Below are 19,148 nucleotides of genomic sequence, written 5' to 3' on the forward strand. Positions count from 1 at the left end.
GTTTTCAGGCCTTCGGTTCACTTTGACCCAGAGACACCACAAGGGATACCACAAACATGTTTTCGGGCCACATTGATCCTGAGACAACACAAGGTATAATGCATTTTCACTGCTTATACTTCAAGGCCAATATTGTACAGCAACAGTTGCTAACTGTTTAAAACTATTTTTTCAATTTAAAAAAAGATAGAAAAAAAGTTGCTTCACTCAAAAAATGTTTAACCTCCCAAAAAAGTTACTTAAATAAAAATACGTTTTCGAAATTCATTCAATTAAAAAAATTAAATACACAAAAAATGTCACTTCAATAAAAAAAAAAAAAGACTTCAATTGATTGAATCAATTTTTTTTATTTATTATTTAAATTAAAAAAAAATACATAGCCTCAAAGAAAACTGTTTGAAAATATCCGAATTAAAGTAACTTTATTTTCTTTAGAAAATCTTTTTTGACTTAGTCACTTTAATGATTTTTCGTAAATAAAAACAATTATTTTTGTATTTATTAATGTAACTTTATTTGATTGAAGCAACTTTTTTTTGTAGTCACTTGTTTTTTGATTGAATAATGAAGAAATTAAACCGAAAACATTTGAAAAAGAAAGATAAAATGTTACATAGTACTGCTTTAAAGTCACATAATGTAGCGCAACACATTTTTTTCAAGGATGATGATGTTTCCGGATGATACTGTGATTATAAGAGGGATCTTTGTCAGTCAGAAGGTAACTAGGAGATCAGGAATGACTCAGTTGAAACTCCTTGACCCACTTACCTACATCTTACATGAATTAAAAAGAAAAGAAAAACACTGTTGCGAAGACATCTTGTAGAGAATGAAAGTAACGTTTTCATTTGCAGGTGTCCCTGGAAAGTTGGCGATAATGGGGGTGAGTCACGGAATCAAAGCATTGAGAACCATTAAAAAGGAGGCGATCAATAGGTGGTCACTAATGGGACCAAAATAGAGTTTTTAAAAGGGTGGATAAAGACGCTTTTAAGGATCATATTGTTTCTCTGTTTCTGTTTCTCTCTTCTCAAGTGTGAAGCGAAATCAGGAACAATATCATTTAATATAATAAAAAATATATATATTTTCAATTATTTGTAGGTTGTTTTTTTTATTGAAAAATGTTACATTATAATTTTGATTTAAATGCATTTTAAATTAAATATAGCCTATAAAATATAATCGTTAACGTATTTAGTTTCGTTTTATTTAGTCTGACATAACTACACTTCAGCTTTTGCGTTACTTTTTTAATTGTGTAGTGACAAATTAATATTAAAAGGTTTCCTTTTTCTAAGGATCTTAAAAACAATTAATCAAATTGAATCTTAAGCTTATTTTATCATTCGTATTAAAGCTTCTCCCTGTTCTAGACTCACTGCGCCGAATTGAGTTATTTAAAAGGTTTTTGCCGCCATCTAGTGGTGACTCTTTGCATCCGCTAGAAAAAACCGTTTTTTTCCCCCCAATTTAACTTTAAATTAAATCTTTAGGAAAGTAGTTATTTTGGAGACTGTAAGAGCCACTTATCTGTGTTTTACCTTCACGCTGACATTTCTAAAAAAGTTCCTCTGGAGGTTCTAAAGCGCGGGAAAAAAGGATCACGAGGGAAAATGAATTTTGTTAAACTCGCCCAAAAACCTTCTGGTGTTTCTTGGACTGAGTGGGTCGATGGGAAAGTCTGGGGAATTATGAACAATCGGTTTAATTTTAGCCGTTGAGCAATACATTGAAATGGAAAACTTCACATGTTTTTTTGCGGGGGTTGTGACACGAGGGTTGTTGTAGAGAGAGTGAAAAAAAAAAGTTGATCTTCAGCTGTTGTTATGGACTGAAGGGTGAGGGGACAGCTGCAGGGGCCACAGGAGCCCGAGGTATTACCCCAGTGCTCTTGAGCAGTTGTCTTCATGAGCTGAACCCACAGTTACACAACATTAACACAAGCATAATAAATACAATAAAAAAAAGACAAAAGTTACCATATTTTTTACAATTCCTGAGCTACCGTGGCGCAAGATGATGACATCATAAGGTCAAAAGAAACATGGTTGATGATGCCGACCTGAGAATACTTGGGTCAAGTATATAGTGACTCGTGCCGTGTCTCAAAATCGCATACTAACGTACTCAAAGTTAGTATTTTTAGTGCGTAATTGCGTCTCAATTCTTAGTATGCGAAATTTAGTGCACCATGCACACTAAATTGGCGTACTAACACGCCCACAAAACTGAGTATGGTTAACCACACTAAACAGCCGCCATCTTAGTGATGTTTTAAACGTAAGTTACGTCATATATAAATGCATATATATTTATATACTTACAGGTGTATTTTCAGCAGCAGTAGAAGGATGACACGTCTTCGGTGCTGATACCATCTTAAATATCTCGCGAATATTTAGATTCTCATATTTCGATTCTCATATTTTTTCTTCATTCCTTCTTCCACACTTGCAAAACGTGCTGCCAGCAGGTGGCGATAGCGTTCAAACAGCTGGTTGCAACCATCATTAAATAGAAGTAGAAGCTGACGCGTCATTTCCTGTTAGTGTGTAGCAGCAGTGTTTGATTTGATACATACTATCTGTGGAGGATTTGCGTACTAGTTAGTATGTACAATATCCTGATGCAGACTAACTTCTAGTATACTAAGAGAAGTATGCGATTTGAGACACAGCACAGATTTGTCTTGGATGCTAATGTTAGCATAACTTTGTTGACATCCTTTCAACACCAACATGTTTACCTTTAAATGTTACATTAAAGCTCAGTTTTCGGCCTGGAAATAACACAAAAAAAAACTTGCGTTAAAAGAAGTTATTACCATTTTTGACGATTTCTGAGCCACCGTGGCACACATTGATGACATCATACGGTCAAAACAAAACATGGCTGATGAGAATACTTGTGCTGTGTCTCAAATCGCATACTATGCTAGAAGTTAGTATGCATCAGTTTAGTGTACATACTAACTAGTACGCAAATTCTCCACAGATAGTACGTCTCAAATCAAACTCTGCTGCTACACACTAACCAGAAATTACATGACAGCTTATTCTTCTACTTCTATTTAACAATGTTTCAACCAGCTGTTTGAACGCTATCGCCACCTGCTGGCAGCACGTTTTGCAACTTTGGAAAAAGAAATGAAGAAAAAATATGAGAATCGAAATATTCGCGAGATATTTAAGCTGGTATCAGCACCTTCTACTGCTGCTGAAAATGCACCTGTAAGTATATGAATATATATGCATTTATATATGACGTAACTTACGTTTAAAACGTCATTAAGATGGCGGACGTTTAGTGTGGTTAGTGTCCATCGAACCATACTCAGTTTTGTGGGCGTGTTAGTACGCCAATTTAGTGTGCATGGCGCACTAAATTTCGCATACTAAGAATTGAGACGCACTAAAAATACTAACTTTTAGTACGCTAGTATGCGATTTGAGACAGCATTGGGTTCAAGTTTATAGTGACTCGATTTGTCTTGGATGCTAACGTTATTGTAGACCTGTTGATATCCATTCAACAGCAACACATGTTAACGTTAAAATGTTTCAAATTTAAATTAAAAATGTAAATGTATCACAGTTTTCCCCGTAGAAACATCATTTAGAGGCTCATGAAACTCCAATGTGGTGATTTTTTTGGTTTGTGGTCTGCACTAACTTGAGCATAGACAGTATAATAATTTTAATCTAATTTATTTATTTTACTCATGAGGCTGTTGCGAAAGAATTTGCAGAACAATCGCGAAAATTGACGATTCAGCATTTTTTGTAACATTTGTGCCCAAAATGTTAACATTTGTACTACAAAAATATAAAGATCAAGTCGCTGAATCTAATCTTTTCAAAAATATTTCTTTTTAGACCCAAGTTGTTTTTATTTCGTAATATAAAAGGAATCCTTGCACTTTAAAAATTCTAACAAAAAAAAATTGTGAGCATGAAAACAACACGTTTCTTAATTAATTTAATACATTTTTGATGCTTAAGTTTCTGTAAAGAGAAGCTCAGGACGGGGTCCACTGAAAGCTTTTCTGGACGGGGTTCAAAAAGTGCTGACATGGCAAGACTAAACATCAGGCAGAACAGTTGAAAGATCGGCACATGTGCGCCCCTCAAATCCCTCCCCCTGTCGCCCTGAGATTAGCCACACACACACTGGTAGAGCTGCTACATTTAAACGTGTGTGTGTGAACACACAATATTTTTGTTGACTTGTTGAAATTATTCATATGGAAAACTTTATTAATAGTCATCTGTTTTTTTTCAAATACATATTGGAATGACAATAAATGTTTTAATGAACTAAATTACTAGTAGAGCAGAGAAAAGTTCACTTTAAAAATAAAAAAAAAGATGATATAATTACTTCCCTCTTTGATTGACACATGATTCTTCCGAGAAATATACATTTATAAAAGAAAAAAAATGTACAATCTTCACCATATAGTTCAACTTCGTGTTATATTCATTTAATTTAATTATTAACCATTAAAAAGTTATGAATGTAAAAGCTCTTTTTAAATAAATAAATAAAAATATTGAGGTTTTTCAAATGTAGAATTTTTAACAAGATATTTAGAATTAAATTAACAATATTAACATTTTTAATACATAAATAAACCTTTTACAGTATCAGTTTCACTTGAATCACATCAGGGACACATTAAAACGGTTATAAAGGAACAAACTTTGAGTATTTCACATGTTAATCTGTTAATAATACTTAAAATCTGATCTTATCTGTCAAATAACTTTGAGTTAGAATCAAAAAAACATTGTTTAAACTAGAAACCATCATTGTCAAAAGTAGCTAAAGGTGGAAGATCTCTTTAAAAACAACGCAGAGTAAATCAACAAACATCTGAGCAGAACCAGCGCCTTTTTCAGAAATGTCGATTGATTGACAGCTGGGACATTTCAAGATGGCCGCCGACGAGTCGGAGTGAAGGCAGGTGTGTCGACGACTGACGAGCTTGAGCTGCGGAAGAAGTCGACGAAACCGACGAAATTAAAATATTGTTACTTTAAATTTGTCTTTAAATCTCAATGTTATATATTAAAAAAAAAGGAGGTGGCTGAGGTCAAAGGTCAAGCTCTTTAGCTGACGCGAGGCGTTCAAGTGCGTGCCTTTGTTTTCCTGCCGCTGGACTCGAGACACGTTCGTGGGAGCAGAGAAGTGTGACTTCATCCGTGACATCATGTCTCCTGGTCGTGGAGACGTTGATGGATGACATTGTTAAACTGGGCAGAAGGACGTGACAGATGCTGACGCTCACTTCGCTTCTCGTGATGAAATCATGAGCGAAAAACTAGAAATCCATGTCAGGCGTGTTTGGATGAAGACGTTTTATTTTTGATCCGTTATTTCAAAAACAATGGATCGTGTAGTTTTTGTGACTCAAACTCATATGCTGTAGCTTTTATCCCATAATTGTTGCATGTTTTTAACATTTTATTACATAATTTCCACACATACGATTTTAAAAAGTGTGTTTTTCCCCTTTTTCATTAAAGAAATTGTATTTTTCTCTATTTTCTTTTGCTTTATATCCAAGTATTTCTATATTTCTGTGTAGTTTTAATAAAATGTTTTATTTATGTTGATCAATATAATGTAATTGTTTATCTATTTAGTTATTTGTCTTTATTTTTACACATGCTTAATCTTATATGCATCTTTTTTTATATCTTTATTAATATAGTATCCATCTACATGTATTTTCTTAAGTATTTCCACATTTATTTTATAATTCCCAATTATTATTATATTTTATTTACATGTATATTCTCTTCCACACATTAAAAAACAAATAATTGAATTTTTATTTTATTCTCTACATATCTGCATTTTATATATTATTTTTAATTACACTTTGCAACTTGAAATAAAAGTGTTTATATTTTCAATTAAATAAGCTCTTGCTGTACTTTAATGTTTATATATGACAATTTTCATTTATATTTCTACGTATTTTCCTTTTATATATTATTTTTAAAACATTTTCCAACTCAAAATATTACAAAATTATATATAGATTTTGATAAAAATCCCTCATCGTTGTACTTTAATGTTTATATATAACAATTTTCATTCATAATTTTATATATATGCCTTTAATATATATATATTTTGTTAATTTCCAACTCAAAATATTACAAAAGTTTATATTTTTAAATACAAATTCTTATTAGAAATATTTTACTATTATCCAACTTTATTATCCAAATGACTATGTTTTTTTTTACTAAAAAAAATGTAAACTATAAACATTATATAATCTCAATAACAACCTGTATTTCCTTCCATATTTTTACATAATTTCCTTTTATATGATATTTTCTGATACATTTTTCAACATTTAAATCGTATTTTTACATTTGTTTCCTCATATATCGTATCAAATATACAGTATTTCCATTTTTTAATGCAATATTTATTTGTTATTTGTGGGTTTATATCATCAGAGTGGACGTGTTGCACCTCAAACTACATTTAAATGATTTTAAGAATATGATATATGAGCTGAAAACGATGTCCTGCTCTGTCAGGCGAGAGTCTGCAGCGGTTCTGGATGAGTAAAGTCAATATTTCACACAGAATCTGGGTTTTGTTGTGCAGAAAATGAGCCATAATTCATCTCTGGCTTCGTTCCTGCCGCTTGTTTGAATGCAACAGAGAAAAAAAATAAAGTGTCAAAAACACGAAAAAAAATCTTTTTATTTCCTTCCAAGCCGTTCTTACTCATTCCATGGCAGCACAGGAACCCTGTTAACCAAGTGTGAGCTGATGCACAGAAGACGAGGCCCGGGTGTCAGGCCCGGGTCGACCACAGACCCGCTTTTCGATGACATCTTCAACTTCACTCACGCAGCTCCGCGGCCGAACCCCGGATTGTTTCCCCCGACAAAAGATCCCGTTACATAATGAACATCCATATCAAAGGCCTGATGAAGGCGAAGACTGGCGCCGGTCCAGGAACCTCAGAACCGGCCAAAACCACAACTTCTTTTTTTTTTTTTTGTTCGGCTCTTTTTTGCTCTTCGTCAGAACGCGGAAGGATACGTTCTGCTGATCTCTGGTCTACCTGCAGCTCTGTCAAGTCAATCCTGCTTCTTTTCACACAGACTCTTTAAAAAAAACAAATTATTTGTTTCTTTTTCTTCTTTTTTTTGTCATTACTTGAAGAAAACTGGAAGAAAATGTGGCAAGTGTTCCTCCCACACTCCACATTCCAGCAGGGATCCCACATGCTGGTGGCTTCGCTGACGGAACAGTCTGAACGAGGGGTGCAGGGAGGAGTGGGGGTCACTTTATGAATATGAATTTTTTTTAATATATTTTTTTTGAGCTTATTATCGAGAATTTATTCAAGCAGGTACGAGCAAGAAGCACCTTTTCTTATCTTTGGATGCTACTCTTGAATATTTATGTTTATTTTAGAGATGCCTATCACACCCTGGACAGATCTCTGAGTTTCCTTTACCTTTGTGTTATCTCTGGGTCAAGGTGACCCAAAGGCCAAAAAAAACAAATGTGCTTGTGGTATCCCTTGTGTTGTCTCTGGGTCAAGGTGAACAACCTCCACCACTGCATATGTATTTATGGAAGCCAGTGAGATTGTTCATCTTGACCCAAAGAAAACACAAGGGATACGACAAACACATTTGTTTTCTTGGGCCTTCGGGTCACCTTGTCCCAGAGATAGCACAAGGGATACTTCACACATGTTTTTTCAGGCCTTTGGTCACCTTGACCCTGAGATAACACAAAGGATACCACGAACACATATGTTTTCTTGGGCCTTCGGGTCACCTTGACCAAGAGATAATACAAGAGATAACAAAAACACAATTGTTTTTGTGCCTTTGGGTCACCTTGACCCTGAGATAAAACAAGGGATACTTCACACATGTTTTTTCAGGCCTTCGGTCAACTTGACCCTGAGATAACACAAGTGATACCACAAACACATTTGTTTTCTTGGGCCTTCGGGTCACCTTGACACTGAGATACAACAAGGGATACTTTACACATGTTTTTTCAGGCCTTTGGTCACCTTGACCCTGAGATAACACAAAGGATACCACGAACACATATGTTTTCTTGGGCCTTCGGGTCACCTTGACCAAGAGATAATACAAGAGATAACAAAAACACAATTGTTTTTGTGCCTTTGGGTCACCTTGACCCTGAGATAAAACAAGGGATACTTCACACATGTTTTTTCAGGCCTTCGGTCAACTTGACCCTGAGATAATACAAGTGATACCACAAACACATTTGTTTTTTCGGGCCCTCGGGTCACCTTGACACTGAGATACAACAAGGGATACTTTACACACAGGTTTTTTCGGGCCTTCGGGTCACCTTGACCCTGGGTTAACACAAGGTATATAAGCGTATTAGACATATTTTATTTCATTTTGTTAAAAAGTGTAGTTGTTTTGTGGAAACATAGACATGCCATCCGGCTAAAGTTTGTTGCATGACATTGCAGTTACACATTTCTGACATAGGGGGAGCCAGAAACAATGTTTTCAATCTTAAGTATTTCTGTTTTAAACACAAAAATCATACAATAACTAGTATTTCCTTTTCCTTTTGTGTGAAGGAAATGGCATAGGCTGTCTGAAACAAAAACTAGTCCCTTTAATCCATAGAGTAAAATGCATTTAAAAAATGTGTTATGAAAGAAAATGATCCTTTAAAAAATGTCTTTTTTCAAAAGTAAAAAAGAAAATTACACATATTTAGTCACTTGACCTGTTAAATAAACAAAAATAAATGGACTTTTATTTGAAATGCTTTGCTTTTTTTGGGGTAAAAAAATAAACTTCAGTCTCCGAAAAGTCACAACAAAACTGAACAAAAACTGCTGAATAAGCCTTTTTGAAATAACAGTCTTAGATTTGACTTTTAAGATGATTCGAGTTCAATAAATGTACTTTATTGCTGGATATCAGAGCAAATATTTTCACGACAAGTACCACAACCACCGCTGTGATTTGGCCAAAATTTCAACGCATCCAAAATGACGAAAAAAAGGAAACAAAGAAACACCTAAATGTTTTTTTGTCCATGAAAACAATGTATTATCTCTTCAGAAAGACTTGAAGAAGCCAAAAAGAAGCTCTTTTGATAAAAAAAAAAAAAAACAAGGAGCTGTCAATCACCCTCAGTGGAGAGTGTGAAGACGAAATAGGTGAGGGAGAGAACTTTGAAGGGAAAAAAGGAAGCGCCGTCGGGTTGGATCGCCGCCACGGTTCAACAAAAGCGTAAAAAAAAAAATCTGTGACAATAAAAAGCGCAGCCGCGGTTCCCCCGTCAACAAATCTTCAAGCTGTGGAAAGAAGACGAGCGAGCGACGTTGCCACCCCGTTCACGATCCACCCGTGCCAAGAAGAAGTGAAAAGAAAGAACAACTGAAAAAAAAAAAAACTGAAAGTGAAAGACTGTGGACAACTGTTCAGAGAAGAGAGAGAATATGACCAGACGTCAGTTTGTTGCTGCAATTTCGGATTTTTTTTTTTTTTACTTCGGATTTCTCAATCTGGCGATTCACTTCGACCTCTTCTTTGCAGCCTCCGTTCTCCTCATAAATAACCGTTTTCGATTTTTCATAATTCTGAAAAAATAGAAAGTTTTCACTCAGGAGGGGGAAACAAAAAAAAAAAGGGAAAATTGACTCCATGTGACTTTTTCCACTGCTGCGCTAATCTCTTCCCATCTGGCGCAGGAGAAACAGACACACTTGCAAATAAGGTCTGATTATCTTTTCCGTCAACAAACATGGAGAGATTTAATACGGATAGAATTTTGCATTTTTCAAACATTTATATTCCTGCATGATAGATTACTTTTTCTCTTTTTTTTGGACTAAAACCCAACTTAATCACTGTAACACAAACAACATGAATAGTTAATCTGAGGCATTATGGTCTGGATTATGACTCCAGCATTAAACTTCGAGCTAGAAATGAAGATCACCTGATTGGATTAGATCCAGGCTTACGTTTTTGCGTTATATGTAAATCGGATGTACGAATTCCTTTATGATAGGTAGAATTTTGGTGGTGGAGTCAGGCCTGCAGACTGATCTTGTGCTGTGTCTCAAATCGCATACTAATCTTAGTATGCTAGAAGTTAGTATGCATCAGTTTAGTATCCATACTAACTAGTACGCAAATTCTCCGCAGATAGTATGTCTCAAATCAAACCCTGAAGCTACACACTAACCGGAAATCACATGACAGCTTCTTCTTCTACTTCTATTTAACGATGTTTCAAGCAGCTGTTTGAACGCTATCGCCGACACCTGCTGGCAGCACGTATTGCAACTTTGGAAAAAGAAATAAAGAAAAAATATGAGAATCTAAATAATCGCGAGATATTTAAGCTGGTATCAGCAGCGAAGACGTGTTTATCCTCCTACTGCTGCTGAAAATACACATTTAAGTATATGCATATATATGCATTTATATATGACGTAACTTCCGTTTAAAACGTCACTAAAATGGCAGCTGTTTAGTATGGTTAGTGTCCATCGAACCATGCTTGTTTTGTGGGCGTGTTAGTACGCCAATTTAGTGTGCATGGCGCACTAAATTTCGCATACAAAGAATTGAGACACACTAACGTACTAAAAATACTAACTTTTAGTACGCTAGTATGCGATTTGAGACACAGCATGGGTCTTTCTCTGGTCCTGGGTGAAGCGATCTTCCACCATGGTGGGTTTTTATTTACTTAATAATTAATTATTTTGATTATTGTTAAGGATTGTTTTCAGTCAAAATTCACAACACCGTGACCTAACACTCTTCCTTACCCCTTAACCTTAATGCTAATCCAAACCCTAGCTCCCAACTCCTGACACCCAACCCACTCCCTAAACCCTTATCTATAATGTTAACCCTAACCTATTCTGAAATCCCGACCCCTAACTATGACACTAACCCTTTACCAAACCTTAACACCTAATCTTAACCCTCAACCAGCTCAAACGCCAACCACTCACCCTAACCCTTAAACCTTAACCCTATCCCTTACCTTAACACCAGCCTATAACTCTAACAGTTATTAGGGGTTAGGGTATACTCCTAACTGTAGTCCTAACCCGTAACAGTTACCTATAACACTAACCCCTGACTCCTTCTCCCCTTACCCCTAACTGGAACCTCAACCCTTGACCCCAACCCCTAAATGTAACCCTAACGTAAACACCAACCCATAAGATTTACAGTTATTTAGGGTCTGGATATACCCCAAATTGAATCCTACCAGTAATAGTTACCTATAAACCTGACCCTTACAACTAACCCTAAACCCAAACCTTAACCCCTACTCTTAACCCTCACCCAAACTCCAACCTCTAAATCTAAACCTAACCCTAACTTTAGCACCAACCCATAACTCTAACCGTGATTAGGGATACCCCTAACTGTAACCCTTACCCGTAACAGTTATAAACCAAACCCTAACCCCTAACCCATATCTCAAGCCCTTCTCCTTGACCCTGGCCTTAACCCCTTTCTCCGGTATAATTATTAGGGGTTATTTCTGGGGTTCATATCTACATTAATGTGTTCATTTTAAAGCATTTCATCTCCACAATAACAATCCTTTTCTTTGTTGAACCCATATTTAATGTAATAAAGCAAGAATCGATGGAAGGCTTTTATTCATCTGAGGGTTTATCTGGTCATCAGTCAGTGTCTCGGAGAAGAACAAATCACTTCACCTTGTGCTCACACATAAAGCTCAGGATTATATTTCTCTGATACTACACATGAAAAGTAATATTTAGAAACTTATAAATCAACCTACTTGGATTTGCCAACATTAACGCCCCCTTTTTTTTTTCTTGCAAACCAGAAGACTTGAGGGAGCGAAACAATCTCGCCAGCCTTGAAAATGTGAAAAAGAAGTTTGAAATATAGTCCCCGACAAATTGGTTTGGATGCTACACCCAGCACTGTCATCTTCTGTTGAATAAGTCTTCTACCGTTCCGTCCTCTGTCTCTCTCACTCTCTCTCGCTCTCTCGCTCCTGATGAAGAAAACACTTCCACAGGTCGACGTCTCATCCCTTTTTCGATCTGACCCAGACACTCTCTTAAGTCCTTTTCAATGTGTTGATCCGAATGCTTCGCAGGTTTCATCATGTCCGTCTACCTTCTTCTCGCGCTAATGTTCCCCCGCGGGAGCTGGATTACGTAAGCAGCTGGACGAGGAGAGGGTCATCTCGGCGGATCCTGCATAGATTTACTTTTGGCAGCGGGTTTTGTGTGCCGTGTCAAGGAAACAGGAAGTGGAATTGGACATGTCTGCCAACCTGATTTGCTTCCCTTTCCATTAACACAAGGTAGTTCCTCTTTCGGCCAAAACGAGCAAATAAAACGCAAATTCGGAACTTAATCATAGAACAATATTTGAATACATTTTAAGGGTTTTTAAACCCTTAAGAAAAATTGCCAGGAGATGGCACTGTAGTATATTTCAGTTTTTTAATTGTAATGGTTACTCTCTGTAGTTCAGAAGGAGCTGCAGAAGGTTTTATAGTTTAAAAATTTTGCGACAACAATCTTGAGTTATAAAAAACCCCAGAAAATCACACTTTTTGCATATACTACCAGAAAAAAACAAGGCAAAGTGCAACCTGGGGGCCATGTATGCCTATACTCATGGTGTGGCTACAGGCTACATTTCTTTCGACAACCCTGCTATTTATAATTGCGAACTATTCAAATTCTCTGACTTTATTTTAAAGTATACCAAATAATTTGTAAAAAAAAAAAAAATTAAATCAGCTTTTGGTTACAGTTTCTCTGTATTATGATAAAGTGTATATTCTATTCACTTTTACCCATAGTTACCCATAGTTAATTTCAATATATTCTCATTTATTTATTAATTGACCATCTTGTTTAAGTATTTTATTTGAATTTTGCATTTATTTTTAAGTTTTTATTAATAGACATCCCACTTTCTATTTAATATATAAATTTTTTCGCATCATATTAAGGATTGAAGGCCCCTCACAACCCTACTGTGGCCCCATAGGGACTTTAGAGTTGGACAGTAGAGTTTATGAATGCACTGGAATAAAGAACGATAATACGCAATATAGCTTTGCCTTAGTAAAATTAGTCGATTGTTGTAGTGTGTCACGAAACTCTTAAATCTTTCCCAACATTTATTCCTCACAAAACATTTGCCAATCCTTCCCATCATCCATCATTTGTTAGCAAATTTTAGTCAGGATATTAGGCTTAGCTATATCGAAGGAAATCCTTTTTAACAAATGACCTGTAAAAGAAGTTTTTATCTTCGACCCAAGGTCTGGGAAGCTTCAATTAAACCGGTAATTCTCGTGACTCGGCGACGAAACAAGGCTTACAGAACTGGACGAAGACGGGAAAGCGGTTGATGTCACTGTTGTAACAAAAAAAAAAATGGCTCAATTCCATCTTGCATGAGTCGGAAACAGTCGATTCATACGCAAAAACCCGCCTCGCATTCTTGGACTTTGTTTTAAGGTTAAGGCTAGTTGTTCTTCCCAGACTCATGCTGTGAGTCATCGGGGTGACTCTTACAAGACCGGTTATGGTGGGAAGACCCCGGAGGTTAAAGCCCCCCCGCGCTACCGTAATGGTCATAATAGACGGCAGGTGTAATAATCTCCATCGCGTGAAGAGGAGATTGTGTGTTTGTGTTTGTTTGGAAAAAAAAATCGAATTCATAATATATTTCTACACCGAATTGTTATTTTACAGTCGTTCCCGGAGTCGACCAATCACAAACCGTGGACGCTTTCCAAGGAAACAAGACCCGAGCACCCTGAAGAGCCTTTTGCCTCACTTTTATACACTCCTGTTCTTTCTCAAGAGTTCCTCCTGAAAGTATTTGGCAAACACCGGCGAAAAAAAAAAAAAAGAAAAAAGACTTTGAGGGAAGAAAAACAACAAGTTGTTCTTGAGCCACCCACACCCCATCTGCTGTGTTATTATCTTCTTTTATTATCTACACATTATGTGCGCAGATATGATTTCTTCAGTTTGGTCCACTCCGTATTGTGCCTGTTGTTCTTGTTGTTTTTGTTTGCGAGGCACTGTGATATGAGACGACGAAAAAAGGGGGAAATATTCCCCCATGTGCGTCTAATCGTCTATTCAGGAGCCCCTTAATGGCTTGTCAGTTCTCCTTGCCCTTCTATTTTCTGTCCAATTAATTCCTTTCTAGCTCTCCGGATAAAGGGACACAATGAGGCCTCTCCAGCGCATAATGATTCATTAAAATTCAGCAGCGCGGCCCGGGCACTTGGCTTCTCCGTGCGCTGGTTCGGGAAGGTTGCTTGGCATGCATGCCAGGACCAGCGCTGGCATTTTCCTCGCTGGACCGGCCCGAGTGTCTCCTCATTCTTTTCTACCCGCCCTTGTTTGGTGGACATTAATGACGTGTCACTTCTTGGTCACTTTGGAGGTTTTGAACCATAAAAAAAAAGAAGAAATTACTTAAAGCATTCCGTGTAAATTATATTTTTTCCAACGTTCGCGAGCCGGAAAGCTTTTTGGATTCGCGCTAAGACAAGATGTTCCGATTATCGAAAGTTTGTTCAAAAATCGAACCCAAGGTTTAACTGAGAGCATAAGACTGGAATTAGGGCAAGAACAATGTGTCAGCCCTAATAAAAGTGATAGCTAGCATCACGTATTTTAACAAACAAACACTAAAACTTGCTCAACACATGGTGCTTATCTACCGGTGTTATTCTGCAGAATAATGTGCTACAGTACATACATTATATTCAATATTTAATTTGAGCTTTAAGATGGAAAATGTTTCTGGGGAGCTTATTTACGCGTAACACGTCTCTGTGGTTAGCTTGAAAATGCATACATCGTCCTTCTCCACCGTCCATCTAAATTAACTTTTCTTCACTGTCAATCACAAATCTAGGAAACAATGTACTTCTGCGTCAAGCGAATCGAGTTTTAACTGGGTTAGCGTTAGCAATATACACTAGGAACTTTGAATTTTGAGATCGTCAAATGTATTTATAGCTTTGACTTTGACAATTCCTAGATATTGATGACTGGCATCGTTTTTTTTTTATAAATCTATATTTCAGGTTTCAAATGTACTTCTCCATCACTTTGAAGGACAAGCTAATCGGGTTTTAACTGGGTTAGCGTTAGCAATATACGCTAGTTTATTTAAAGCTGCCACTGGCTACAATATATGACTCTGCGGGACGACTTTGACTTGAACAATTCCTACCATTACATTTATATAAATCTATATTTCAGGTTTCAAATGTGCTTCTGCGTCACTTTGGAACGACAAGCTAATCAGGTTTTACCTAGGTTAGCATTAGCTATATACAGTGGTGAATTTAAAGCTGCCACTGGCTACATTTAACGACTATGAGTGACGACTTTGACTTTGACAATTCCTAGAATTACATTTTTATAAATCTATATTTCGGGTTTAAAATCTATACTTAAGCAAGTAACACATGTTAGACTTGAAAAATATATTTCACTTTGACTATAGTATATTTAGATGAAATCAAGAAATGATTTGATTTGTTGTCTTAAGTTTTTTAATTAAGCTTGTAATAGATTTATTTGTATTTCAACCATCAGGCTAACACAGAATGAACTACTTCGGAGGTTAAACTGTCGCTTAAATAGTCAACAATTCGCCTTTTGTTTGCACTAAATCAAGTGTACTAATGGTGGTCATGGTCATCATTTGATACCACAAAGAAAAAGGCCACAAGAAATCCAGAAAAGAAACACATTTTTATTCTTTTTTTAAAAAGAAAAAACGGCCAGAACGTTGTGTTAGCTGTGCACTTTAAACTCCATTTTTTTTTAACAGCCTGCCTCCAAAATATACATCATAAAAATATACAAAACACAGATCTGTGTACAAAACGAAAAAAAGAGCGGCACCGGATAAAACATCTGGCAGGCTGTCAGGAATGATGTCAAATTAAGAAAACTGCCACCGTGGTGGACGACTTGTGTGTGCGTGTTGTGTTAGTAAATCACTTTCCAATACTGATAAAAAAAAAAAAAAGGCAAAAAAAAGGCGATTTAAAAGCTGCGGCACTGCGTCGGCACTTGAAGGTGTGTGAGATAAATAACGTTCCTACCTGGTCTCCGGTTAAATACTTTAGCTGTGGTGCAGTATTTTTGTTTGCCTGAGTAAACTGCTCACACACACACACACATGGACACACACGAATATCCATGTGGTCCAGCTGACGTGTCACTCAGAGACGGGGCCGGTGTTGTTTTACTCCATTTCCTTTAACCCTCCATCATGACTAATCGCAAATTAGCCAAGCTTGGCTCGGAGGCACCTGTTCAGTCCCCGGTGCCGTGGTCCCACCTCGGAATCTGGAATCTTTTTTCTTTTTTTTCTAGGAATGATAGCAGAAAAAAATAAAAACCAAAACGCACATCATATGTGTGTACTAGAAACTCAACACAAACAAAAAAACATAAATACATAAGACTTTTTGAAATAAGGGCTTTCAGTTAAGGTTCTGGCGACATTTTTTTTTTACACAAATTATTGGAGATGTACAAGAGGGATGCAAGTGACGTGTCCTCACGGAGGAGTTTGGCTCACCGGTACGTAAAAAGTCTAGTGTCATTGCAAGGATATAACTTTTTGTATAAAATCAGCAGGCACTTTTCCTTTTTGTTCCACCCTTCGAGTTGTACGACTCGTTTTTTTTTTTAAGTAGCGGGGATCGTTCTCAAGGTCGTGACAAGGTGGTGTAGACGGGTTGGTCCCAGTTAGACGTGGTGGGGCTGTGGGTGGGCGCCATGGACAGGCTGTTGAGGATGGGGCTGCCGTAGGGTCGCCGGGAGGAATGGAAGTAGGGGTACTGGTAGAGGCTGGAGGGGTAGCTGGAGTACGGGTTGTAGTAGTTGGAGCTCTGCAGGTCGGTATAGTCACACTGGGACGCCGGGAAGGAGGTGGCCGAGGTGACCTGCCCGGCGTAGGAGCCGTAGTCGGAGTGGGAGGGCGACCCGTGCGAACGCTCGCTGTAGTGACTCGGGCTCAGCTGCTCCGTCTTGATGTGGAGCCGGTGCTGACCGGCGTCGCCGGCGGGCGACGTGGACGACATGTTGGCCTTGCGGCTCCAGCCGTGGTTGTACGTGGAGGCGTAAGGCCCGCCGGCGGCGGCGGCGTGCTCCGAGGAGGAGGAGGCGGAGGCGTGGCCGTTGAGCGGGAGGTACTGGTCGAACTCGTGCACGTCGAAGGTCTCCATGTTGCTGATGACGTCGGTGCTGAGCTCAGAGATGTCCACGTTGCTGAAGTCGATGTTCTGCCGATTGCTGTCGACCAGGCGCCGGCCCTCGTGCTTGAGGTCCTGCTTGAGGCCGTGGTGCAGCTCCGTCTTGGGGGTCGTCGGAGGGGTCGGGGGACCATGAGGCTGCCCTGAACACAGAAAAATAAAAATGTTTGAATGGAATAAAAACAACTTTTTCTCGGTTATGATCCAACAAAAGTCATTTAATTCAACATATTTGGAGGTTTACATTGTTTGTATGACGAGATCTCACCTGCATGTTCCGGGTGATGGTGTCCATTGGTCATGGCCGCGAGTCCGCCCATCCCGGGCTCGGCTTTATACATGTGGTGCGCCAGCTCGGCGCCGGAGTCCGAGTCGCTCTGGCCCGGCTTCACGTTCTTCCGTCTCCTCGGCTGGTACTTGTAGTCCGGGTGATCTTTCTTGTGCTGCACTCGAAGCCTCTCTGCCTCGTCCACGAAGGGCCTCTTCTCGCTCTCAGACAGCAGCCTGTTATTTCAAAAAAAAAAGAGTGGTTTATTTATTCAGTATTAGGTCAAATAGAACAAGGGATTATTACATAGAATGAAGATACAGGATCTACACTTTTAAATCTCGACCTATATTTACTGAAAAATACACAAAGTAAGGTTTTTTTTAACTTATTATTTTATTTTTGAGCCAAAAAACACTGCAAAGTCATTATCAAACACGTTAAAGCTGATATTAAATACATATTTTCAGTTTAGAAACTACTTGATTAAGTTTTAAAAGGACTACTTTGGTAAGCCTAAGTACTTTTACGCACGGATTTGTGGCAAATACCTTTAATTAACCTGAAGTAAATACATCTATAACATATATTTCTAGAAGAGTGTTTGTATTTAATTCAAGTGTTCTGACCTCCAGAGCTTCCCGAGGGTCTTGCTGAGCTCGGCGTTGTGCAGATGCGGGTACTGGTCCGCCAGCTTCCTGCGCGCCGCCTGCGCCCAGACCATGAAGGCGTTCATGGGTCTCTTGACGTGGGGTTTGCTCTTCAGCGACCCGCTCCCTCGCACCGGCATCGGAACCAGCGACCAGTCGTAGCCCTTCAGAACCTGCGACACCGCGTCCCGGATGCACGCCGGGAACCGCTCGTCGTCCTCGGAGTCCAACTTTTTGCCGAGACCGGCGAGCAAGGAAGCGGGTCCGTCTGACCCGGCGGGCGAGGAGGGCGCGTCGGAGTCGGACTCGTCCTGGGACATGGAGCTGGTGGTACCGGTCGGGCTGCACGGCTGCTCGCACTTGTCCTCCGTCATCTTAAGCATCGCGATAATAGAATGAAAAAAAAAAAAGAAAAGTATAAAAAAAAAAAGAAAACTATAAATCCGTGTGCGTCAATACAGATCCACTCTTCAGGTCCTGGTCCCGCTCGTGGAGGTCCAGAGTGACACTTGTCCTCCTCGGTACTGTGAGGGGTTCGACGCTGAGTCCACGACTTGAGCTGGACTTTTAAAATCGTCACTCCACCTTGTCCCGGGATTGGCTGCGACAAATGTCCTCCTCTTGCTATTGGCTGGCGGCGTTTGCTCGTGTCTTTCATTATCTCACTTCTTTTTTTTACTCATTTCTCCACAAGTCTATCCCTGCTAGCCAGGGTGAGAGGCAGAGGACACCCTGGACCAGTGCCAAGGGCCCTCATGAGGTCCAATACAATGTAGAAACAAAAAAAAAATGTTTTTATTATTATTAATATTCATTATTTTTTCTTTTTTTTTATTAAATATGACTTTAGGTTGTTTTTTTATGGGTTTTAGTGAGTATTTATTGTC

General features: G+C 38.4%; 1 protein-coding gene across 1 annotated transcript; it reads right to left on the minus strand.

The window, feature by feature from the left end:
* Positions 1–16,679: 16,679 nt before the first annotated feature.
* sox8a (SRY-box transcription factor 8a) lies at positions 16,680–18,841 on the minus strand. Its single transcript, XM_087808451.1, has 3 exons — positions 18,241–18,841; positions 17,612–17,847; positions 16,680–17,486 (listed from the first exon to the last, which is right to left on the minus strand). Exons 1-3 carry the CDS (start codon positions 18,642–18,644, stop codon positions 16,798–16,800), a joined length of 1,329 nt encoding a protein of 442 aa, XP_087664577.1. The 5' UTR covers positions 18,645–18,841; the 3' UTR covers positions 16,680–16,797.
* Between the last annotated feature and the right edge of the window lie 307 nt (positions 18,842–19,148).

This window comes from Callionymus lyra, chromosome 15 (genome assembly GCF_982586985.1).
Source record: "Callionymus lyra chromosome 15, fCalLyr1.hap1.1, whole genome shotgun sequence".
Lineage (NCBI taxonomy): Eukaryota > Metazoa > Chordata > Actinopteri > Syngnathiformes > Callionymidae > Callionymus > Callionymus lyra.

Coding starts and splice junctions, on each gene's coding strand:
- sox8a (XM_087808451.1), bottom strand. CDS start 18,644: ATGCTTAAGATGACGGAGGACAAGTGCGAGCAGCCGTGCAGCCCGACC. Junction 17,848..18,240: donor ACCCTCGGGAAGCTCTGGAG/GTCAGAACACTT, acceptor TTGAAATAACAG/GCTGCTGTCTGAGAGCGAGA. Junction 17,487..17,611: donor CCATCACCCGGAACATGCAG/GTGAGATCTCGT, acceptor TTCTGTGTTCAG/GGCAGCCTCATGGTCCCCCG.